General features: G+C 41.4%; 1 protein-coding gene across 2 annotated transcripts in view; it reads right to left on the bottom strand.

The window, feature by feature from the left end:
- Nucleotides 1–3,052: 3,052 nt before the first annotated feature.
- The window catches only part of LOC137645899 (replication factor C subunit 2-like), a 66,568-nt gene continuing 42,933 nt past the window's right edge, over nt 3,053–26,687 (bottom strand). For both annotated transcript variants that reach the window (XM_068378933.1, XM_068378932.1), the window contains 5 exons: nt 19,109–19,265; nt 12,138–12,305; nt 6,702–6,782; nt 4,680–4,793; nt 3,053–3,307 (listed from right to left, as the gene is read on the bottom strand). In XM_068378933.1, the coding sequence (XP_068235034.1) occupies nt 3,191–3,307; nt 4,680–4,793; nt 6,702–6,782; nt 12,138–12,305; nt 19,109–19,265 (637 nt within the window). In that variant the 3' untranslated portion in view covers nt 3,053–3,190. The remainder of the gene's footprint in view (nt 3,308–4,679; nt 4,794–6,701; nt 6,783–12,137; nt 12,306–19,108; nt 19,266–26,687) is intronic.

Below are 26,687 nucleotides of genomic sequence, written 5' to 3'. Positions count from 1 at the left end.
AAATTGGGGGAAGTGCCTTGGTATACTGTATGTATGTATGTATTGTGACATAACTTGTTTCTATATGGAGTCATTATAAAGTGAAAATAGTATTCTTACATTGGAAGGCCTTCTACCAATATGAAAAACAATTTTGTGGTATTATGACATAAATATAATACAGTAAGTGTTATAATGCATGCTATAACTGTTTTGGTTTATGGTGTTAGTGTTGTTAGCAATTGTAAGTATTAAATTCATTGGACTGACGATTGGTGGTATAAATTAGTTTCGTTGATTTGAGAAATATCAAGGTGTGAATTTTTCTTTTATATTTTGACTGTAAAATATAGTTCTAATAGCTAATCTGTAAAATTAGTATTGAGGTCAGTTCAAAGTATTATTGAAGAAAAATCTCCAAATAATTATAAATGAATGTCTGTGTGTAGATAGTTGAATACAATAGGATACAAGTAAAACGGTGTTTGATTCTGGTCTATAACAGCCCCCAACCCTACTACAAAGTTAGCACTTGCAGTTAATAGCATTTTCTATTCAAAGGTATGTTTTATGGATATAATAAATCCTAAGACTGTATAGACAATAATAATAAACTATTCTACAACATCGATTCCTTCTCTTGGGGTGAAATGTGGAATTAAGAATTTTCTCCATTCTCTTATATCATCTACTCTGTCTTCCTGAACTATCATGTCTATGTCATCATTTATAAATACCTTAGTTGCATGATTTCCCATGTCTTCCTAATATTATCATTACGTAAAACTTACAATAATTATAATACTGTCATAATAATAAGTACAAACTGAATAATTGTGAGATTATAATTGAGTTAGGCTATGAGAAGTATGAAAAATATAGAGAGAAAAATGTGGAAGTAAAGCGCAAGGTACGTGAGGCAAAGAGGGCAGCTGACCTGAGGTGGGGTCAGTCATATGAAGAGAATAAGAAGAAGTTTTGGAAAGAAGTGAAGAGAGTAAGGAAGGCTGGCGCAAGAATTGAAGAGACAGTGAAAGAGGGAAATGGAAGGTTGTTAAAAGGAGAGGAGGCAAGGAAAAGGTGGGCGGAATATTTTGAAAGTTTGCTGAATGTTGAGGATAATAGGGAGGCAGATATAATTGCTGTTCCAGGTGTTGAGGTGCCAGTGATGGGAGATGAGAATGAGAGAGAGATTACAATAGAGGAAGTGAGGAGAGCACTAGATAAAACGAGAGTAGGAAAAGCATCTGGTATGGATGGTGTGAAAGCTGAGATGTTGAAGGAAGGGGGTGTGACTGTACTTGAATGGTTGGTGAGATTGTTTAATATGTGTTTTGTGTTGTCAATGGTACCAGTAGATTGGGTTTGTGCATGTATTGTACCACTATATAAGGGTAAGGGAGATGTGCATGAGTGTTGTAATTCAAGAGGTATTAGTTTGTTGAGTGTAGTTGGAAAAGTGTATGGTAGAGTAATGATTAATAGGATTAAGGATAAAACAGAGAATGCAATCTTGGAAGTACAGGGTGGTTTTAGAAGAGGTAGGGGTTGTATGAATCAGATTTTTACAGTTAGGCAGATATGCGAGAAATATTTAGCAAAAGGTAAGGAGGTGTATGTTGCGTTTATGGATCTGGAGAAAGCATATGATGGAGTTGATAGGGAAGCAATGTGGAATGTGATGAGGTTATATGGAGTTGGTGGAAGGTTGTTGCAAGCAGTGAAAAGTTTCTACAAAGGTAGTAAAGCATGTGTTAGAATAGGAAATGAAGTGAGCGATTGGTTTCCGGTGAGAGTGGGGCTGAGACAGGGATGTGTGATGTTGCTGTGGTTGTTTAACTTGTATGTTGATGGAGTGGTGAGAGAGGTGAATGCTCGAGTGCTTGGACGAGGATTAAAACTGGTAGGCGAGAATGACCATGAATGTGAGGTAAATCAGTTGTTGTTTGCGGATGATACTGTACTGGTAGCAGACACAGAAGAGAAGCTTGACCGACTAGCGTCAGAATTTGGAAGGGTGTGTGAGAGAAGGAAGTTGAGAGTTAATGTGGGTAAGAGTAAGGTTATGAGATGTACGAGAAGGGAAGGTGGTGCAAGGTTGAATGTCATGTTGAATGGAGAGTTACTTGAGGAGGTGGATCAGTTTAAGTACTTGGGGTCTGTTGTTGCAGCAAATGGTGGAGTGGAAGCAGATGTACGTCAGAGAGTGAATGAAGGTTGCAAAGTGTTGGGGGCAGTTAAGGGAGTAGTAAAAAATAGAGGGTTGGGCATGAATGTAAAGAGAGTTCTATATGAGAAAGTGATAGTACCAACTGTGATGTATGGATCGGAGTTGTGGGGAATGAAAGTGATGGAGAGACAGAAATTGAATGTGTTTGAGATGAAGTGTCTAAGGAGTATGGCTGGTGTATCTCGAGTAGATAGGGTTAGGAACGAAGTGGTGAGGGAGAGAACGGGTGTAAGAAATGAGTTAGTGGCTAGAGTGGATATGAATGTGTTGAGGTGGTTTGGCCATGTTGAGAGAATGGAAAATGGTTGTCTGCTAAAGAAGGTGATGAATGCAAGAGTTGATGGCAGAAGTACAAGAGGAAGGCCAAGGTTTGGGTGGATGGATGGTGTGAAGAAAGGTCTGGGTGATAGGAGGATAGATGTGAGAGAGGCAAGAGAGTGTGCTAGAAATAGGAATGAATGGCGAGCGATTGTGACGCAGTTCCGGTAGGCCCTGCTGCTTCCTCCGGTGCCTTAGATGACCGCGGAGGTAGCAGCAGTAGGGGATTCAGCATTATGAAGCTTCATCTGTGGTGGATAATGTGGGAGGTTGGGCTGTGGCACCCTATCAGTACCAGCTGAACTCGGTTGAGTCCCTGATTAGGCTGAAGGAACGTAGAGAGTAGAGGTCCCCTTTTTGTTTTGTTTCATTGTTGATGTCGGCGACCCCCCAAAATTGGGGGAAGTGCCTTTGGTATATGTATGTATGTATGAGGATTATTTACAATCCAAATGACAATGCAAATAAATGCCTCTGTCACTTTGTAAATTAAAAGTATAAAAAGTAAATTTCTATTGACTTTCTTTTTTTATTTCTTAATACTTACACATGTAAAAATACAAAATACTGTATGCCCATATAAGGCTAAAAAAGGAAAGTTAATGATCACCGAATATATGAGTCAATTTTTTCATTAATAAGACAGCATTTTTAAAAATATCTTTAAGATACGCTATTTGTACTATCAAGTGACTTTGAGCACAATCTGGCTAAAAGTCCTGATAACTGCAGTAATGAAGACGTTCCTTGGACAATACGAAGATGTGTGTAGCCAATTTCCTGAAAGGAAACAGCAAAACAAGCACTAAAATTATATTCTCTTCCTTATAAATATTACTTAAATTACATACTATCAAATAACCTCTCCTTACAGAGTTTGATACTTATTAATTTACAATGCTTGTTCTGACTATTTCCAAATCTCTCAATACATTAAAGCTTCTCCCTTAAGAAAATTTAAATTTCTTCTTCCAACTTCAGTATTTCTTTCCTATAGCTATGATGTTTTATCTAATTACACTAATTGCCTTTCTCCTACTATTTCCTGTCACAGTTTGTTACCTCATGCTGGGGAAGTTAAGGGATATATAAACCTCATAGAAATAAAAATTTCAACCTTAATGAAAAACTAAAAAGAAACTTAAAATCAAAAAATTTCTTGCATCCATTTTCAAAACTTGAACTTAATCAGATAACCCAACATGATAGGGAATAAAATAACTAAAAACATCAACAGGTACAAGTGTCAGTGTTCATGGCACTCAACATAGACAACACAGTGGTTCCTGTGAAATAAATGGTATTGAGGCTCTTGCCTTTCCTATTACCAACATAATGGAAACAAGTATTTAATGTACAATTTCTGTTTATACAGTATCTGCAATACTTACTACCAAAAACTTCACTTGGTGTTCTACTCATCCTTTCAGTAAGTATTATGTAAAAATTCAACCCTTTTACTACAAATAACTCACTTGTATATGCCCTACATTTAGGGTAATAGAAGGCCCCAGATACTGCAATATTTTGTCTAGTAGACCACAGAAGATCACTGCCCACAGATGATTAGTAATTCCCAGATTATTAAGCTACCTCTGGTGTAACTCTTTGTTTTCTTTCTTGAAGTTTGTAGGGCAATGGTAATTATCTTTCTATTTTTCTGAGGACACTTCACTTGCAGTAAAAAGAATTGATATCTATATACTGTACACTAAGATTTTTTTTTTCAAAAGACAAACTACTATACCTTATCTACCCAAACATTCTCAACACACAAATAATCATAACCTTCATGTATAGTACCAGTTTGAATAACCTACAAAAATAAACAGATTTGGTACATTCCTTCTATCCAGAACAAAAAAACATTCAAGGGACTGAACAAAAAGTGAAACTATCAGCCAAAGCCCTGATAAAACATAAACCTGCCATGGATGAGTATAGCTGACCCTTCTGGTCTACCAACAATAGTTCACCATCTTTATTGTGAGAATACCATCACTGTATTTCACTGGAATAATCATGCACTAATATACTGTACTAGCACTAAGAGTCAAATGAACCCATGCAGTATACAGTACCTCATTAAAGACTTAATACCTTCAAAATGATAACAAAGATTAAAGATAGAAAATACTGAGGTAAGTCTCACCTTTATGAATTCCAGTTTCAAGAACTCTGCCATGGGGGTATGCTTGCATACACGAAAAATGTTACCAATGATATCTTCTGTGGCGTAGCCCATTTTCCAGAGGTGAGCTAATACCTGCAAAGATAATAAACAAAACATGTCTATTCAATGTCACTAATATTAATCATTATTGACTACTGTAGTTTAAAGAAACTACCGAGTTACATTCCTATATTATTACTGTATACGGTTTCCCTTATTTTACGGTAAAGTTGAAGAAGTTGGACAGCTAAATGGAAAAGCCCATAGAAATTGGATATGAAGTAAAAGGCATAAGCAATAGTAGAGCTGGGTCCAAAGGGGTGGTGCAGAGCTTTTGAGTACATATCACTTTAAAAAACTGCACAAGTTGATATTACTACAAGAGTATTTTATCCCATAGAAAAATAAGCATCACAAAATCGTACAAAAGAAAAGTTAAATACAGTATAATAATTCAAATGAACCATAACATGGTTGTCAATATGCTTTCACCATCAAAACTACCGATTTACCAACATTTAACAAAATGCTTTTCTACCCCTCTCTCTCTCCCAGTAGACCCGTGAAGTGGAGCCACTTGGCACACACACAACTGGCCATTCCTTCAGAACTTCCCATAATTATAGTCATGTTCACTGTGCGGACTGGCCTCTTCTGATCAGGCTTAATTTACGATTGAAATGGTACTCGGATAGTAGTAATTTAAGGAGTTAAAAGATGTTTCCATCTAGTTTAAGATTATGTCTAATTCAGAAAGTGCCAAAATGTTTTGAAAAACATATGATGGTTAAAGCATAAAGACTACCAAATAAATATGCAAATAAAGTAATAAATTATATGCTCAAAACTTTGTTTTTCATTCGCAAAGACTTAACATCACTCTTCTTAAAATCTCAGTATATATTGTACACTGTAAACAAGAAGTCTAAAAAACTGAGATGTACCATGCAATAGCCAAATAATACAAAATAATTCTCCCACAGCCATGGGAAAATTACACAAAATGGAGATTTTAAACCAGCGTGACCATAAAATAAATCAATTTATTGCTGAGCTGGCCTTCATGAGGTCTTGGTCTCAATTTCCACTTATAGCTAGCCCAGTCCACTGCTAAAATTGGATACAAGCACTTAGTAGGGAGTAAAAACATAAATCCTGCAACCTCCTATACATGTTTCTGTACTAGATAAATCCTAATTGACAAATGTGGGGTGGAAATTATTCTAGAATGTTTTTCATTGAACAGGATGACATAAGGCTCTCATCAAAGTTTATATACTGTATGACAGTTCTATTTTAATGTTATTACTGATCTTAAGATATTTCATATTACTTATGCATCACTCCTAATATAGTTTATTTCCTTTCCTCACTGGTCTATTTTTCCCTATTGGAGCCCTTGGGATCATAGCAACCTGCTTTTCTAACTAGGGTTGTAGCTTAGCTAGTAATAATACTATTATTTCCCAAAATAATTCAAGATTATCCAAAATGAGAAGTCATGAAAGATTTCAATCTAAATTATATTGCACTCCATTTACTTAAAAGAATATTGAACAAGGAAAGTATCAAATGCTGAAAACACATTTCTCCTTAGCTCAATTACAAATGCCCTTTTGGTAAGCTCAGTCAAGAAATGTGATATATCGTCTCTCTAAACTATTCAATATGAATATCACCCATAATGCATCACACACTATGATGAAATAGTGGAGGCAATTAACATCTTGAAACGGAACTTCATCCATTTATATAAACTAGCAGTCCAAAGCCCTTCCAGTATATAGAAATAATCATCCTCATGACTTATAATAAGTTTCATGCATTTTATTACAAGTGTAAAGGTATGTAAAGAAATACTGAAGGAGAGGATAACCTTTGACCAGTCCATTACTTCTTCTATTGCATTCTATACTTGAATAAAAAGACACAACAATACTTTCATTAACTTAAAAATAAATGGTAATAACTTTAAAAAATAGATAGAAAAATTATCTTTACCTTATAAGCATCATTAAAGTCTGTCTTGACACAATGTAGGAGCATTTCTTTAACTAGTAAGGGATGAGGCTCATCACAGACCTGAAAAGAAGAAAAAAAAATGGATTTCTGAAATATTCACGCCACAAAATTCTAAAGTACAGGGCTGGTTAAATGTAAACAGTGATGCAAATATATTTTAGAACAGTTGTACAACAAATATGAAAAAGCTCCAACAAAATCCTCAATTGCAAAGGCTTTTGTTCTATTTCTCATATACACACATTCATGGTGCTCAAATGTTCCCCCCAAAAAAGTTGTCTAATAGACAAGATATACGATCATTAACTGATTAGAACCTTTGCTGTGTGGAACATCAATCACATCTTACTTTTTAAATGTCTGAAATAAAGTTAACAGTTGAGCAGAGCACCCAAAACCGTTTCCTCAATGTAGGATTACAGACTTAACACTTAGCTAATTAACCATTTATCCATTCTCATCATTCACTTTCATAGTATTTTTCCATTTAACTTTTAAGTGATTTCTATACAATCAGATATAATTACTTGCTATAGGCGTTTCCATTCTGGTCCACCTGCCTCGTAGTTAACCAAGTGCTAACTCTTTACAATTATACAGTATAAAAACTCTTCCCATCTGAAGAATGTCTTCAAAGTTGATGGTAATAGTTTGTTTTTTCCAGTGATTTTACTATAGTTCTTATCATTTTGTTGTCAGTAGATGAAATTTAATGGTTTCAGCTAATTAATGAGTTATTATCTAACTGGTGCTTTCAGCAGCTCTACTGTCTGTTTATAGCTTTCTTCAGAATTGCTTTCCTTTGCTTGTTGCCAATTATTTTCTGAATTAATCTTCTTTAACCCTTTTTCACTTTTTAGAGTATTTCTGCTGATAATGTCTAATGCTGTGACTGACAGACATTTGAAGAATAGATATTTCAGTGATGGTGATTTGATTGAGGGACAATTTACCAAATGGAAATTTTACCAAATGCAACTTCACTAGACAAGACATTTGATTGAATTAGAAAATACCATTTCTAATTTTGTTTGTATAGTACTGTAATCATTATTTTGGATAACTGCAGATTTTTTTTTAAAAATTTGTTGAAAGAGATTTGTCATCAAATTAATTTTTCAATATTGTTTGAATTGCATCTTAATTTCATTCATGTTAAGGACATCATCCATCGTTAAAAGCTTGAATCGTTAAATATCATTTAAATATAATTGAATTACCATAATTTAAATATATGTTATTTGTATTATTACTCTGGTGATTTGTCTAAATTTTAATGGAATTGGACAAAATTATATTTTCACAAGTAAAAATAAAATAAATTTGTTTATTTTTTTCTTGAAAAAGACAGCATTGAATTGAAAATTAATTGCCAAGAATAATGCTAATTGGGGTGTGGAAACATTACTCGGAGGAATTTTCTTTGTGTTTTGTTTTTATTTCAATTTCTTCTTTTATTAAACTTTGAAAATTTAGAAAAAAAAAATTAAAATGGCCTTGACAATTAAATCCCTCTGACCAAATTATTGTAATTTTATTTTTCTCACCAAAAATATATTTGGATTTGAAGTATCTTTGTAATTATGGAGAAAAATAGTTTTGAATGGCAAAAGCTATAAATCCAAAGTATCGGCCCTAAAGGTTTTGCAACAAGAATATAAAGAAAAATTTTCACTATTACCACAATATACCATTTCCATCGTCAAGACAATTAGAAACTACTTTACTCTCAATTACTTTAAAAATAACTAAACTTGCTTGCTCTAAAGCCTTTTCTGCTAATCACCGCAAGCATGGCCCCCAAGTACCCCACCTCCACATCCCGTGGGAGTACTACTCACTCAAGGAGGTGATATCAGGTGACATCTCCCACTTTATTGCTTAGTTCTGTCTTACAAGGGCTATCTATTCCCTATACAGTACATACGGTAGATATGATTATTATTATTATTACTTGCCAAGCTACAACCCTAGTTGGAAAAGCAGAATGCTATAAGCCTGAGGGCTCCTACAAGGAAAAGAGCCCAGTGAGGAAAGGAAATCAAGGAAAATAATTAACAATTAAAAGAAAATATTTCAAGAAAAGTAACATTATTAATCAAATATTTCATACATAAACTATAAAAACTTTACAAAACAAGAGGAAGAGAAATAAGATAAAATGGTAAGCCCGAGTGTACCCTCAAGCAAGAGAACTCTAACCCAAGACAGTGAAAGACTGTGGTACAGAGGCTATGGCATATCCAAGACCAGAGAACAATGGTTTGATTTTGGAGTGTCCTTCTCATAGAAGAGCTGCTTACCACAGCTAAAGTCTCTTCTACCCTTACCAGGAGGAAAGTAGCTACTGAACAATTACACTGCAGTAGTTAACCCCTTCAGTGAAGAGGAATTATTTGGTAAGCTCAGTGTTATCAGGTAAATGAAGACATAGAGGAAAATATGTAAAGAATAGGTCAGACTTTTGTGTGTATATGTAGGCAAAAGGAAAATGAGCCATAACCAGAGAGAAAGATCCAATGTAGTACTGTCTGGCCAGTCAAAGGACTCCATAACTCTCTCATGGTAGTTTCTCAACGGGTGGCTGGTGCCCTGGACAACCTACTACCTAGATTCTTCTACTTTTAGGAATGATAAGGATACCACTTCAGTTCACTAGCCCTACAGTATAAATAGCAAGAAAAAAAGTGACCACACCAAGAGCACAAGGCACACCAATTCTTTTCACTAGTCATTTCTGGTATTCACTGAGACAATGAAAGTGATGAACTGCCAAACATACAATTTCTAGTCTGGTATTTTTCCCTAGTCTATATAAGAATAGGTTACTGTGAGTTCGAGAACATGGTGTCACATTACTATGATGACCTGTATAGTGCCATATACATCTAGCAAAAAAAAAACACAATAACTCAGTTAATTATGGAAGAATTAGTACGATACTTTTTTATGTGATTCTGTAGTGGTAGTTCAGACACTCCCCTGAATTTTATTTCTTTTCTGATGCTGCTTTATAAAACAAACTCTAAAAATTATAAATGGATAACAATACTACATGGTAGGAGAGTCTTTACTGTGATATATATATTAAAAATATTGAAACTACTTTTAAAATAATGCAGGAGTGTAAAATACAATTTTCTTACATATCTAAAAGACTGGGAGCAATTACTATTAAGAAAGTTGTTCCAAACAATTTCAACAATAAAATTTGTTATTCTATGTTCACTAGATGTTCATATTGCTTCTTCTCAAGAAGTTTGGTTAATCGATGTTTACTCCTAAAACCTAATAAAAAAAATTCCCATTTTATTTCCTTTCAATAGACATATATATCTAGTAATATAATGAGACACACTAGTAGTTAACCCTTTTATCCCCAAAGGACGTACAGGTACGTTTCACAAAACTCATCCCTTTACCCCCATGCTATTCAAATTTTGTTTTTTTGCATATTTTTGATAATTTTTTGAGAAAATTCAGGCATTTTCCAAGAGAATGAGACAAACCTGACCTCTCTATGACAAAAATTAACGCTGTTAGAGCAATTTAAAAAAATATACAGCAAAATGTGCTGGAAAAAAAAATAACCATTTGGGGGTTAAGGGTTGGAAATTTCCAAATACCCTGGGGGTAAAAGGGTTAATGGCAAGAAGCGATGTGTCATGGTCTTTGGCCTTCACTTTTGAAGTAGTGTTTTCCTTAATCCTTGACATCACAGGTCTGTGGGTAGAAGGGTGGGCATGTACATGAACATCAGGGGAATATAAAAATAACAAAGGCTGGTTTCGCTTGAACAAAAACAACTTGGACTGCAGTGCTTACACAAAAGGAGTTACTGATATTAGATTCTAAATATGACTAACAAAAGCTATACTAATTAGGCTGTAATAACCCTTTTACCCCCCGGCTATTTGGAAATTTCCAACCCTCAACCCCAAGGGGGTTATTTTTTTCCCAGCACATTTTGCAGTATATTTTTTTAAATTGCTCTAACAGCCTTAATTTTTGTCATAGAGAGGTCAGGTTGGTCTCATTCTCTTAGAAAATGCCTGAATTTTCTTAAAAAATTATCAAAAATATGAAAAAAAAAAATGTTATAGCATTTTTTTGTAAGGACGTACCGATATGTCCATGGGGGTAAAGGGATGGCTTTTGTGAAACGTACCAGTACGTCCTTTGGGGGTAAAAGGTTTAAAGACAAAGGCTGTAGTGGCGCTATCATCCCATTCCATATTTACGCTAATAGCCTGGGCTTCTGTTAGAAAAAAAAACCTTCTAAAACAATACAAATAACAGCTAACCAGAGTATTTCAAGTGCTGTTCGTGAACATTTCCTACGTAATTACCCACAAACAGCAATAGGTAACCCAGCCTGCAAACCCTGCATTTAAAGGTTTTTGTTTATTAGCAGTAATGATGGACTCAAAACAGGAAATTATATAGAAATCTAGAACCAAATTAGGTTACTGATTAGTCTTTTACAAGTTAAAACATCTCTGATGCATAGAAGGCTTGAAGACTAAACAAAAAATTACTAATGATAACAATTTAATGACTATCCACAATGAAAAAGGGGATTTGAGAGGTGTATATACTGTATAGTCTTGGAAGCACCTACCTCCAAGGAAACATACCTTAAAAAAATTACCACCAGAACTTACCTTGAACATCTTATTAGGGAGTTTTTAGCAATAAGATTTAAAAGGGATAGATTTAACACATTCATAACATCGCTCAGACCAGTTGTTAGCTGCAGCACATAAATTGAAGTTCAAGGAAAAAGGCATAGTCTTTGCACAGCAATGTATTTATTTTGTGGATTTAACTTTTATTTGGTTTAACTATAATTCATAACCCACTATAATCTTCAAGTCTTCACAGTAAAACTCATAACAGTAATGAATGTTAACTTTTATGAACCGAGGCAAATGCACTCCTCACAAAGGTGAATCCAGAAGACAACTTAAACAGTAAAATGTATCACCAATGCAATGGAAAAACTAAAGAACAAAGACCATGACGTTTTGTTTCTTGCCATTGACCACTAATCTCGTTACTTTACAAGATTCATATGTTTATTGAAAGGAAAGAAAATAGGAGAACTTAAACCAATTTTGGAGGTAAGCTTTCATAAACTGAGCTTCTGGAGAAGCAGCATTATGAACATCCAGGTAAGTCCATAGATATAAATGCAGTCGAGGGATATGTCAACACCATGAATGTTTTGGTTATATGAATCACTTCTAAAAATATGGGCCAACAGGCCTGGCACTGGGACCTGGGAGGCAATTCAGCAGCGTTGTGCAAAAGGTTAGATGGCCGGATGGAAAACGGAACAAACTTCAAATCAGTCTTGAAAATAAAATTTAGTTCTAAATATTATACGCTAACAATTCTCTCCAACCTTCTTACCTTGAAAACATTTTCAGAAGACACATGACCAAGACCTTGGGCTGTAGATTGAAGATTATTTAGAGCTTGCCTCATATCACCTTGGGCAGTAAAGACAATAGCCTCAATACCATCTTCTGTATAGCTTACATCTTCTTTGTTGCAAACTTCAAGCACTTTTGAAAGAACCTGTAATTATGGTATAGGTAACAAAATTTACAATGAGGTCATTCACCCAAAGCAGGGTAATGTTCATTTACCCTATAAACACTTAAATCAATATTAAAAGAATAAATAACTGAACCAAAATATTTAAATCTCTCTATGTCAAAGTCTGACCATAAAATGTTATTTTCCTTAGTAAAATAAATTTTTGAATATACTTACCCGATGATCATGTAGCTGTCAACTCTGTTGCCCGACAGAAATCTAAGGTCGGGATACGCCAGCGATCGCTATACAGGTGGGGGTGTACACAACAGCGCCATCTGTGAGCAGGTACTCAAGTACTTCTTGTCAACAAGAACTCAATTTTCTCCTCGGTCCACTGGTTCTCTATGGGGAGGAAGGGAGGGTCCTTAAATTCATGATCATCGGGTAAGTATATTCAAAAATTTATTTTACTAAGGAAAATAACATTTTTCAATATTAATCTTACCCGATGATCATGTAGCTGATTCACACCCAGGGTGGTGGGTGGAGACCAGCATACATGTTAACATTAGAAGCTAAGTATCCCGTATTTCATTTTAGCAGTTATTCAAAATAACAAGCATAAAATAAATAAGTACCTGGTAAGGAAGACGACTTGAACAATTACTCTGCCTTTTTAAGTACGTCTTCCTTACTGAGCCTCGCGATCCTCATAGGATGCTGAGCGACTCCTAGGAGCTGAAGTATGAAGGGTTGCAACCCATACTAAAGGTCCTCATCAAAACCTCTAATCTAGGCGCTTCTCAAGAAATGATTTTGACCACCCGCCAAATCAAGTAGGATGCGAAAGGCTTCTTAGCCTTCCGGACAACCCAAAAATATTTCAAGAGAAAGATTAAAAAGGTTCTGGAATTAGGGAATTGTAGTGGTGGAGCCCCCACCACTACTGCACTCGTTGCTACGAATGGTCCCAGAGTGTAGCAGTTCTCGTAAAGAGACTGGACATTCTAAAGATAAAAGACGCGAACACTGATTAGCTTTTCCAAAAGGTTGCGTCGAATATATTTTGCAGAGATCTATTTTGTTTAAAGGTCACGGAAGTTGTGACAGCTCTAACTTCGTGTGTCCTTACCTTCAGCCAAGCTTGGTCTTCCTCATTCAGAAGGGAATGAGCTTCTCGTATTAACAGTCTGAAAATAATAGGATAAAGAATTCTCTGACATAGGCAAAGATGAATTCTTAACTGAACACCATAAAGCTTCAGACGGGCCTCGTAAAGGTTTTTAAAATAGAACTTAAGAGCTCTTACAGGACATAATACTCTTTCTAGTTCATTTCCAACCATACGATAAGTTTGGAATATCGAACGATATTGGTCAAGGCCGAGAAGGCAGCTCGTGTTTGGCTAGAAAACCAAGATGTAGAACATGTAGCCGTTTCGGATGAAAATCCGATGTTCTTGCTGAAGGCATGAATCTCACTGACTCTTTTAGCTGTGGTTAAGCATATCAGGAAAAGAGTCTTAAAGGTGAGATCTTTCAGGGAGGCTGATTGAAGTGGTTCGAACCTGTCTAACATAAGGAATCTTAGAACCACGTCTAAATTCCAACCAGGTGTAACCAAACGACGCTCCTTCGTGGTCTCAAAAGACTTAAGGAGGTCCTGTAGATCTTTATTGTTGGAAAGATCTAAGCCTCTGTGACGGAAGACTGATGCCAACATGCTTCTGTAACCCTTGATAGTGGGAGCTGAAAGAGATCGCTCTTTCCTCAGAAAAGAGGAAGTCAGCTATTTGAGTTACAGAGGTACTGGCCGAGGATACGGATACTGACTTGCACCAGTTTCGGAAGATTTCCCACTTCGATTGGTAGACTCTAAGGGTGGATGTTCTCCTTGCTCTAACAATCGCTCTGGTTGCCTCCTTCGAAAAACCTCTAGTTCTCGAGAGTCTTTCGATACTCTGAAGGCAGTGAGACGAAGAGCGTGGAGGCCTTGGAGTACCTTCTTACGCGTGGCAGACGTAGCAGGTCCACCCTTAGGGGAAGAGTTCTGGGAACGTCTACTAGCCATCGAAGTACCTCGGTAAGTTATTCTCTCGCGGGCCAGAGGGAAGCAACTAGTGTCAACTTTGTCCCATCGTGAGAGGCGAACTTCTGCAGTACCTTGTTGACAATCTAGAACGGAGGGAATGCATATAGATCTAGATGAGACTAATCTAGTAGAAAGGCATCTAAAAGAACCACTGCTGGGTCCGGGATAGGTGAGCAAAGTATTGAGAGCCTCTTGGACATCGAGGTTGCGAAGAGATCTATGGTTGGCTGGCCCCAGGTGACCCAAAGTCTCTTGCATACATCTTTGTGGAGGGTCCAATATGTTGGAATTATTGTCCCTTCCTACTGAGACAAACTGCTAAGACATTCAAGTTGCCTTGGAAGAAACTTGTAATTAGTGAAAAGTCTAGATCTGTTGAACAGGAGAGGAGGTCACTTGCGAACTCGCACCATGTCAGAGAGTAGGTCCCTCCTTGCTAGGAGATGAACATCAAAGCAGGGAGAAGTCCGTGTTCACCTCCACTACTTTGCCTAGAAGGAGAGACCTGAAGCTTATCCAGGTCAGACGTACTGCCAGAAGCTTCTTGCAGTTAAAATGCATTGTCCTTTGACTCGAGTTCCATAATCCCGAGCATTCCCTACCGCCTAAGGTCGCACCCCAGCCTACGTCCGATGCGTCTGAGAAGAGAACGTGGTTGGGAGTCTGAACAGTCAGGGGAAGACCCTATAAAAGGTTGATAAAGTCCTTTCATCAAGTCAGACCAGACTTATCTTCCGGAAACCGGGATCGAGACCGCTTCTAGCGTCTTGTCCTTTTCCAGTGAAGAGCTAGATGAAACCGAAGAGGACGGAGGTGTAGTCTTCCAAGTGACACCAATTGAACCACGGATGACAGTGTCCTAACCAGACTCATCCACAGCCTGACAGGGCCGTGTTCCTTCTTCAGCATCTTCTGGATGGATAGCAGGGCTGGGGTTGATCGTCTTGTTCAGCCATGTCCTCATCAGAGGGTTCCTCATCCGAAACTGATGAGGAAACGGCAACGGAGCGGGCAACGTCTGACTCGCTGAATCCGGTCGCACTGGTGGATGCGTGACGGAGCCGGACACAAGATCATGGTACTGCTGCACAGTCTGTGAACTGTCAACCATGGGGAAGCGAGGAAGTACAGCGACAACCCGAAACTGTCTAGACTGTCTGGGTAGTGCAGACAACCCCTTATCGGGTTGCTGAGGTTGCCGCACTGCGTCACAACAAGTCAACTCTGCTGGTTGTTGAACGTCTTCCCAGTGACACACTGAACGTCCACAACCACCTCCGAGAGTAGCTTAACGTCAACGTGCGACTGGCAACCCACACTGGGTCGCACCGGTGGAGGAACCATCTCAACTGGCGGACGTGAGTAGGATACCTCAGCGTCAACAAGGCGTACAACCAACCGGTAGGAAGGTTGTTGGCAAGAAGGTTCTTCTCCGTAAAAAATCCTCTATCAAGGACTAAGCTTGGACTGCATGTCTTGCAACAAAGCCCAAGGTCTATGGGAGCAGGTGTGGCAACAGACGGGGTTAGCGACTGAAGCGGAACCATTTACCCTCCCTGGAAGCATGTTATGCTTTAATTAAAGTCCATAGGAGGCTAAGCAGCTTAAGGCTCCTCTCCAAATGACAGAGTCCTCAAGGGAATATCAGAAGGAGGGAGAACAGCACTTTCTCATCTACAGGAACCATGTCCGAGAAAAGCTAGGTTATCTCAGTGAGGGTTTCACTGGTGCATAAGCAGCAGACCAGAAGGCAACGTTATGAAACTGCTTGACAGTCTGTGAACTGTCAAAACTGAACTGTCAGCCCCAACAGGTGCGTGAGGACATACAGCACTGGTGTATTAGTAGCACACCAGAAGGCAATGTCATGTAACTGTTTGACAGTCTGTGAGTTGGCAACAACCAAAGCTGTGTGGGGAAGCCTCAACTCCTGACTGACTAGTTTGCTGCGGGCGAGTGGCGGTAACCACAGTGTGTTGCTGAGGCTGACACACCGTGTCAAAACACGGCAGCTTGTGGTAGCTCGCGCACGGCAACGGAGTGCTCCGTGCGTCTGTGGGAGTCAGCATGCGTCTGGCAGGGTCGACTGCGCATGGGTGGAGGAGCTCTCACAACAAGAGTGTGGGAGCAGGCAGCCATGCCGGGCGCACAACCGTGGCAGGCTGTAGGCCAACGGGTGCATCGTCAACCTTCTCCGCAGTCGGAGTGTGGGAGCTGGCAACAACAAAAGCGGAGTGCTGGTGCGTGGGAGGGACTGCCGTGGGTAGCGGAGCATGCCGCATTGTGGCAAAACACGGCAGCTTGACAGCACCTTCCCACTGCTGATGCGGTAGCTCACGCATGTCAACGGAGGGAGCAGCATGAACATGCGTCTGGCAGGGTCGACTGCGCATCGGTGGTGGAGCTCTCACAGGTGGAGTGTGGGAGCAGGCAGCCGCAGTATCTGCTGAGCGCACAACCGTGGCAGGTTGTAGGTTAACAGGTGCAGTGTCAACCTTCTCAGCACGATACTCCTGCATGAAGGAAGCAAGCTGAGACTGCATATCTGCAGCATGGACCACTAGGGTCTATAAAAGACGGCAACAAACGGAGCTACTGTCCGTTGTGACTGAGGGTCTAAAACAGCTGGTGCGGCAACAGACGGAGTTACTGCCTGTTGCGGTACCACCTTGCCTCTCTCGGAAGGTGTGCAGTCGTCGAAGACTGCAACGAGTCCGAACTGACCCAGTGGCTAAACCTAGGCCGTTGGACTTGCGCGGAAGGGACCGACTTGCACTTAAAAGCTGCAAGATTTGGTCCATGGTTTCTGCGAGAAACCTCTTCCGCAGACGAGGAATAAATGGGCTCTCTCGTCTTTGTGTGGGTGGGGTGATCACGTCGGCAACGTGTGTAGATACACCCGAAACCACGGAGGGAAACGTCTGTTCGTCGATCAAGGCCTGTGGAACCCATAAGTCCTTCGACATTACTTCTCCCCTGGGCTTGGGAGCTTGTAAGAGGTATCGGACTAGGTGAACAACTGGCACGAACAGACGAACCCTCGAACGCAACACTGTAACACTTTGCGCATATCACTTTATCACTTTTGATTTTCTGTTTGCACTTATTTCACTGAAATCGAAACTTTAAGTGATTTGTACCTGAAACACGCAATCCTATCCTTCATTAAAAGGTAGTAATTGCGAAAACAGTTTTACAATGCAACAGAAAAACATAATGAAAGATAAAGAATTCAGTGGCTGGAAAAGAGACTAAACACTAGATCAAATAAACTTTGTTTAAAATCTCTCACCGCATAAAGCCTGGGAACAAGAATAAAACTCTAGAAACGTTTTACCTTCTTCCCCTATAGCGACTAGGGAGAAGAGTAAAAAAAAACGAGAACAACGTTACCCGCTTGAACGAAACGTTTATTCTCCTCTCTCTCCCTCCGTCTCTATCTCTCTCTCTCTCTCTTGACTTAGAACCTGAGAGAAGAGCCCAATTATATATCGTTAAAACATATTATTTGTTAAAGGAAAAAACTGAAAGGTTTCCCAAATAAAAAGTTCCTTTATTAGAATTAAAACCATTTAAGCTAGGAAAGAATGAACGAAACGCTAGAATCGGTTTACTCTTACTGCAACGTGAAACCGTGAAATACTCTCTCTCTATCGTAACGATAGAGCGCATGTTGAACGTTCTGAACGTCAACAACTGCGGAGACTAAACTAAACGTTAGTTCATCTTTGAAAACAGTACGAGACTATCAAAGAAATTCTTTCAAAAACATTAAAATTAAAAAAGTATAAATTCTTAAAAGGAAATACGATATGACGGGCTCAATGTTAATTAACTTCGGTTCCAAGTAAGGACCGCCTACTATTAGGAAAGGTCGCATATAAACAAACATAAAAATTAATTTTTTATAAGTTTATAATAAATGGAAAGTTAATCGAAGAGGCCTATAAAGGCGGAGAGATATAAAATAAATAGATCTATAACTTGTTAAGCCAAAAACCTAAACACACTTCCGTCTAAGGGAAGGGTCGGTCATTTAAAATGAAAGAGAGTCCATACTCTCTTCGTCACCAACACTTCCGTCTAAGGGAAGGGTCGGCCATTTAAAAGTGAAAGAGAGTCCATACTCTCTTCGTCACCATAATTAAATCTATCCAAAACGAGTTCAAGTTTTGAAATGAAGATAAAACCCCTGCATAGCGAAAGCTCAAAACTGGAATAGTGTACTTCACCAAATCGTTGTGAAAACAAATCCAGTTAGGGACGGCGTATTTAGTAGGTCTTGCCTGTGGCACGACAGAGGAAAAATTGAGTTCTTGTTGACAAGAAGTACTTGAGTACCTGCTCACAGATGGCGCTGTTGTGTACACCCCCACCTGTATAGCGATCGCTGGCGTATCCCGACCTTAGATTTCTGTCGGGCAACAGAGTTGACAGCTACATGATCATCGGGTAAGATTAATATTGAAAATTGTAGTATAGAATAAGATATAGAACCTTTTTTCAAAGAACATGCTTTGATATTTTCTGCTTATAATTACTATTATTATTATTATTACTATTATTATTATTATAAATTAGCTGACTGATATAGTCAGATCTATTCACTTTCATAGAGATCACTGAAAAAAAATTTTCATGAACGAGGTGAAAATTAGTTCAACAACGTTTCAAAGACTGAAATGCTGGGTAGGAAGAAACCAAAGTAAACAAATCTATTATTCAAATATAAAATCTCATTTACATACCTGTGCATCAGTCAATTTTGAGTACCGCAACATAGCACAACGTGACTGAATAGGTTCAATGATTTTCTCAGAAGTATTACATGCAAGAGCAAATCGAGTTGTAGATGAATATAACTCCATTGTTCTGCGTAAAGCTTGCTGAGCTCCTTCTGTCATGCTAGAGAAAAAAAAGAAGGGATTTTAGAAGGAGTTAAATCAAACCATGAGAAGACATCTTGCTGTGCTTATACAGCAATAAGATAGGCATTACAGAAAAGGTGCCACAAATACAGGAGTATGCAATATTAACTATAAACATCAGATCTAGAATGAAGACAGCCAACGATTTGTCACAAATTTTAGAGAAAACTACAAAGGGATGCATAAAGAGGGATCCTAACAGCTAATTTATTTACAACTTGATGTTAAAAGCACATTTAAAGTTTTAGAAATATCTGGAAGGTAGATGAATATTTCATTATTACATAACTGCAAAATGTGACAAATTTTAAAAGTGTATTTTTTCTAACTATACAAACCTGATTTCTTTACTTATTAGAGTAGAAATAACAACAAAGGCTGGAATACGGAAGGTAAACTTTAAACATGGTGTAAGCAACCAACACGGTAATAACCCTGTAGGCCGCAGAGTGGCTACTGCCGCTCCTCCAACTCACTCTAACCTCCACTGAATTGCAGCCAGGAGTTATAGGGAGTAGTGATGGCAGAAAAGTTTGAGTAAAGAACTCAAATTTGTACTGTACAGTATAGTTAGGAAAAACACAAATCAATTTTAAACCTTGCCATTTGTTTCTACATGAATACAAACCATCATTCTATACTTATTGGAGACTCATCCTCATGAGGGAGGATGTCCCCATTCTAACTGGCTGGAAACTAACCCAGGAATCTCAGGCTTAGTATTAGATGTGATCACCTGAGTTCCTACACCTCATGAACCCAAAGCTAGTTGATGGTAATCATGGCCCATGCAAGTAAGATAAGGAAAGATTAGAGCTGTACTTCAATTTGCTGACCTCAAAGCTAAACTGCATTGCTAATGAAGTACAGTTTGCTTGGTTTACCACATTTCCCCTTGCAAGAAATATGAGAAACAGAATCAAAGATGTTCATAGCAACCTGTGGCTGAAAACAAGTGAGTTTACCCAACTTAGTTCAAATCCAGCTAGCAATAGTTACGATGTTGTACCCCAAAATAGGGAAGATAGAAAGGACTAAAATGTAATCTCAGCCTTTGGTCTGCAGATAATGGTCCTATTACGGAGCCAAGGAAGCTAAACCACCTGCTGAGCAGCTATTACAGGACCTAGAATAAAAGTGTCCATGATCCTGGGAATCAAATCCCTCAGGTAATGGGCTGTGAAGGTAGTCTGTCTCTTCCAGACCCCTGCCCTAAGAACATGTGACACAGAGCAAGTTTTTCTTACAGGCCAAGGAGGCTGCTATGCCTCTGATCTCATGGGCCTTGATGTGAGAATCAGTTGCTGAGGATTCCAAGGACCGGAAAATAACTTCCACTTAACCAGATTGCTAACATAAAATTGGAAAATACTGCACTGTATAAGAGAGCGTGCTAGAAATAGGAATGAATGGCGAGCGATTGTGAAGCAGTTCCAGTAAGCCCTGCTGCTTCCTCCGGTGCCTTAGATGACCGCGGAGGTAGCAGCAGTAGGGGAGTCAGCATTATGAAGCTTCATCTGTGGTGGAAATGTGGGAGGTTGGGCTGTGGCACCCTAGCAGTACCAGCTGAACTCGGTTGAGTCCCTGATTAGGCTGAAGGAACATAAGAGAGTAGAGGTCCCCTTTTTTTGTTTTGTTTCATTGTTGGTGTCGGCTACCCCCCAAAATTGGGGGAAGTGCCTTGGTATATGGATGGATGGATATTACTACAGTACAGTATCATGGTAAATTGTATTGTCATAGTATCATACATTTAAATCAAAACTAAAATATGAATATATTTACAAGTATTACAAAGAAAAACTTTAATATCCACAGTATTTAGGCTTTATTATCCTTGAAAAGTGTTCGTATGTGATACCAGCAGGTATGAAGGTGAACTTTATATCCCATGTATCATATAGTAATCTTTTCAAGGACATATTCAAGTGAGCATTACCATATATTACTTTTTTTTTGTACAGATAGGCGTACATATCCTCAATAGAAAAAGATCGAAATCAGCAGATAAAACTAGGTAAATAACAATCTCTCATTAGTTGTTGGTTTTCAAAATACACCCCAGATTAATAAGAAATAAGTACAAAATAGCATAATAAATATATAAATAAAAATCTAAGATCTTTTTCAGAGCTTACAAACTGTTTACTGTACATAAATCTAACATATAATTACTTGTGAAAATAAAAGTGGGAGGAGCATCATCAGCTGACATCTGAGAATAAATAAATGATAACTGTCTGTTTTGAAAGGGTAGCCCACAAGCAAAAATAAATACAAAATATAAATTATATTTCATGTATTTCATTGCTACTTTTTATGGAAACATTAATAATATTTGTTTAGTATAAGTTTGATTTAATTTACAAAGACCAAATTGTGTAAATAGAAAAATCACAAATTTTAGGTAATTTGTATTTTTCCTAACAGTACTTACCTCGAACTACTTTCTTAGGAGTATCTGGGATCTCCTCCCATCCGACCAGAGTTTTGTGTAGTTTACCCTAAATCCATTTTCTATGAGGGGTAACCTCAGGCGGAGTGATACGCACCCTGAGGCTAACCCCGGGTCAGAGAGCATGCCTGCTCAGGTCTCGACCTCCAGTAAGTTCTTGACAGTTAATGTCTCTAAGGACACCAGGGACACTCGGGGAAGGCAGGGTGGGCCATTACCCGAAAGTAGTTCGAGGTAAGTACTGTTAGGAAAAATACAAATTACCTAAAATTTGTGATTTGTTCCAACACGAAGTACTTACCTCGAACTACTTTCTTAGGAGACTTATACTTTAGGAGGTGGGCGTGGCCCTACAAGTTCTTGAGACCGTGCTTTTGGAAAATCCAGAGACCTAGAAAGGAGGCTAGGTCGTGTTGACCCCATAGAAAATCGATCGAGAGGAAACTACACAAAAACCATCTTAGTGTCTAAGAAACTCACCTGTGCAAGAAATCCTAGGGGACATGCCTTCCTCTTGTTGAGGTACTGTACTCGTCTCTGGCTCAGGGCCCTCTCAGAGCCCACTTGAAGCGGAAAAAGGGAAAGAAGGTACCAGGGGTTTAAGGAACGAACCTGTCTCTCTTGTGCTTGTTACCCGCGGTTATCACTAAGGCTATGCCTTTAAACCGTTTGGAGCGCGGAAACGACAGTACCTATCGAGAACCCGTCCAGGGATCTTCTTGAATAGTCCTTCAAATAGTGAGCCGTGAAGGTAGACTGGTTGGCCCAGGTGCCTGCCCTTAGGATCTGGCCCACTGCCATATTCTTCTCGAAGGCCAATGTAGTACTCAGGCCCCTAATGTCATGGGGCTTGGGTTTCCCCAGCAGGGAGATTCCTGCCTTACTGTAGGCCCTGATGATGACCTGCCGCAACCAGAAGGAGATGGTATTCTTTGAGACTGGCTTCTTCACGAGGCCTGTGGAAACAAAAAGACTTTTGATCCCGGGCCGGAGTTTTGCTGTCCTTTCCAAGTATTTCCTCACTGCCCTGACGGGGCATGGGTGCAAATCCTTCACGTCGCCCGACCGGGGGATTGCCGGAATTGAGAAACCTTCAAATCTGGGGTCCCACACCGCAGGGTTCTGGGTCTTAGCTACGAAGGAAGGGACGAACTTGAACGTGACTTCTCGCCAACCTTTCAAGTGAGCCACTTCGTAGGACAGACCATGAATCTCGCCTACCCGTTTAGCTGACGCTAACGCCAGCAAGAAAACCGTCTTGAGAGCGAGATCCTTGTCCACGATGTCTTTCAGGGGCTCGAACGGAGGTTCGGATAACATTTTCAGGACCCTTGCCACGTCCCATTGTGGCACCTTCACAGCTTGCGGGGGGCATGATTGCTCAAAGCTCTTAATGAGCATTAAGATGTGTCTGGAGTTACCCAGGTCTATGCCTTTCAGGAGAAAGACTTGGCTCAGAGCAGCGCGGACTCCCTTGATGGCTGGGATGGACATGTTGACCACGTCCCTGAGGTAAACTAGGAAGTCCGCTACTTGCGGGATGGAGGCCTTCAGGGGCCTGATGTCCCTAGCGGCGCGCACCATTTGGTAAAGGTGGCCCACTTAGCCTGGTATACAGCTGTCAATGACCGTCTCAGGTAGCCCGACATCCTCATTGCTGTACTCGACGAATAGCCTTCCCTCCTCAGGAGGCGCTCGATAACCTCCACACGTGAAGGCGGAGGGACCGAGGATTCTTGTGGAATCTTTGGAAATGTGGTTGCCGGAGAAGGTCTGGCCTGTCCGGAAGGGGCCAGGGCGGCTGTTGTGCCAACTCCCTTAGGTGCACAAAATATTCTCTCTCCGGCCACCAGGGCGCTACCAAAGTCATCCATAGGTTGTCCGTCCTTCTTACTCTGTTGAGGACCTGCCTGAGCATCCCGAAGGGGGGAAAAGCGTACACGTCGAGATTGTCCCAAGGATGTTGGAAGGCGTCCTCGAACGCCGCTTTTGAGTCTGGGACAGGAGAACAGAACACAGGGAGCTGCGTGTTCAGCCTTCTTGCGTAGAGGTTCATCACCGGACAACCCCATTTCTGAATGACGGACCTGGCTACTTCCGGGTGTAGAGACTATTCGGACCCTACCACTTGCACCATCCTGCTGAGGCCGTCGGCAAGGACGTTCCTTTTCCCTGGAATGAACCTCGCTGAGATTCTTATCTGCTCCACTTCGGCCCATTCCGGAAGTTGTAACGTGAGGACGCACAGCTCCTTCGACCTTAGGCCTCCCTGCTTCTTTATGTAAGCTACTACCGTGTCGTTGTCGCACATCAACGACACGGTGTTTCCCCGGAGTAGGTGTACGAACTCCTGCCACGCTCTTTGTACTGCCCTCATCTCTAGTACGTTTGTGCTGGGTCTTCTCTAGGGCTGTCCAGTTCCCTCTTGCTGATTTCCCTATGAGATGGGCACCCCACCCCTCCTTCGATGCGTCCGTGAACAGAAGCATCTCCGGAGGGTCGGCTGCAAAGGGCATCCCTTTGAGGGTGTTCGTCCTGCAGCTCCACCATTCCAGGACCCGTTTCGTGTTCGGGAACACCGGCACCACTCTGTTGGGGAAATCCGTTTGGTTCCAGCTTTCCTTTAGGTTCCATTGGACCTCCCTGAGCTTTAGCCTGCCCTGGGGGACCAGTTTCTCCAATGACACAAGGTGGCCTATCAGTCTCTGCCAGTCCTTCACTCTCCTGGGTTGGTCCTTCAGGAAGGGGCAGAGGACCTGGTCCAAGTTGTCCAGCCTGTCCGCAGAGGAGAAGGCTTTCACTAACCGGGAATCCAGAACCATTCCGAGGTAGGTCGTCCTGGTGGAGGGTATCAGTTGGGACTTCTTTGGGTTGATGGTGATCCCCAGAACGTTGCAGAACCGCAACAACATCGCGCCTTGCTCCTTCAGTACTTCCTCTGAGGCTGAAAGTAACAACCAGTCATCCAGGTAACGAATCAGGCGAATGCCCTGTTCATGTGCCCAGACTGAGACCGTTGTGAAGACCCTTGTGAAGACTTGGGGGGCAGTGGACAGCCCAAAGCAGAGGGTCTTGAACTGCAACGTCTGGTTCTCCCATTTTACCAGTAGGTACTTCCTGCTGGAGGGATGAACCGGGATTCGGAAGTAAGCATCCTTGAGATCTACTGACATCATGAAGTCCCCTTCTCTCAAGGACGCCAAGACTGATTTCAGAGTGTCCATTTTGAAGTCGGTCTTGCAGACGAACTTGTTGAGGGCTGAGAGGTCTATGACCGGTCTCCATCCTCCTGTCGCTTTCTCCACCAGGAACAGCCTGCTGTAGAACCCCGGACCTGGGTCCTGGACAGGTTCCATTGCCCCTTTTGCCAACATCGCTGAGACCTCTCTCTGCAGAGCTGTCTGTTTCAAGGGATCCTTGGGGGCTAGCCACTCCGCCTGCTGGTCTGGCATCAGAGGTGGAGGGTCCACTAGGAAGGGCAACCTGTACCCTTCCTTCAGTACTGTTACGGTCCACATGTCTGCTCCGTGTTCTTCCCATGCTTGCCAAGAACGTTTTGAGGCATCCTCCCACCTGAGGCTTCGGCAGGAGTAGGGGGCCTCCCTCCCTATCTTCTCCTTGAGGAGCGGCCTGAGCGCCCTCTTCTGGACGCCGCGAACGACGGCCTATAGGCGGCTTAGGTCAAAGCTGATCCCCTACGGGAGGGCTGAAACGACTGGGACCATGTTGTCGTCGAGTTCTCTCTCCTAGGCTGGCTAGGAGCGGGCCGAGGAGGGCGAGGCGCGTCGACGGAGGACCTTCTGAACGTCGTCCTTCTGACCGGTTGGGGCCTGGTCTCGAACGGTTCCTTCAGCCTCCGAACTCTCTCCATCGATTCCTCCGCTGCCTTCGGGGGAAAGATCGCGTCATTCCACAGGGTCAGGTTCCTCAGAGAGCTGGCCTCTCTGTCCGGCAGCCTCCTAGTCATTTTGCTTAAGACGGTGTCCCTCCTTCGTAGGACCCAGTTGGCGGACAGGGCTAGCGACTGGTAGGATAGCAATTTCAGGGCCTTACCGCCCGAACTGATAGGTTCCTTGAGTAAGGCCTGGGTCTCCGGTACGGTCAGGTCGTAGGATGACTGTACACCCACCAGGGTGGAGGCCCACCAGTCCAGCCAGGAGGAGACGTTGACTAGGTCCTTCGAGATCTCCTCCATCATGACCGCCTCCGAAGGAGAGAAGCAGATCGGACCCGTGGACGCCCTTTCTTCTGAGGCTCTCTGCCCCAACACGGTGAGTGCTGGCTCCAGTGCACAGGCGCCCGCTCGCTGTCCCTCTGGGAGGTAGAACTTGCTCTGGGACTTCAGGCCCTGGAGCAGCTTGGAGGCGCTCTGGCTCTTGGGCGCCTCAGCGTGGTTGGCCACGATCCTGTCCACGTGGACTCTTCCCAACTTAACATCCCTCGCTAAAGGAAGAGCCAAGGAGGGGCGCTGCTGGACCGGGGCGTCCACTATCCTGTTGAGGCTGGAACGCCATGCATCTTCGGAGGAGGGTTCCGGCAGGTCCAGCCTGTGGTGACTTCTGATGAGGCCTATCACTCTCCGATAGGCCGATACCTCCGCTGCCGACCCCTCTCCATGGTCGTCGAGATCCTCCGATGGGCGCGCTGACACATGTGACGGGTACTCCGACGGAGGAGCTCGCACGTGGGGGAGTCCTGGACCGACGCTCTCGCGGGGGTTCACGTCGAAGGACGGGGGCCTCCGGCCTGGGTCCAACATCTCTTCCAGAGGTTCTCGTAACTGCGGGCCTGCCCGTCGAGGAAAGCCGATAGCTGCACTCGTGACGAGCAAGGTGGCCTTTGGAGGTCAGGACTCGGCTGCCAGACCGAAGGGGCGACTCTCTCTGCTGGGCGGATGGAGCCGGAACCTTCGCGGTCTTACGCCTGTCAACGGGAACCTGCCAT

This window comes from Palaemon carinicauda, chromosome 8 (genome assembly GCF_036898095.1).
Source record: "Palaemon carinicauda isolate YSFRI2023 chromosome 8, ASM3689809v2, whole genome shotgun sequence".
Taxonomy (NCBI): Eukaryota; Metazoa; Arthropoda; class Malacostraca; order Decapoda; family Palaemonidae; genus Palaemon; species Palaemon carinicauda.
Note: the sequence above shows the minus strand (reverse complement) of the source record. Positions and strands in the feature narration are given on the sequence as shown.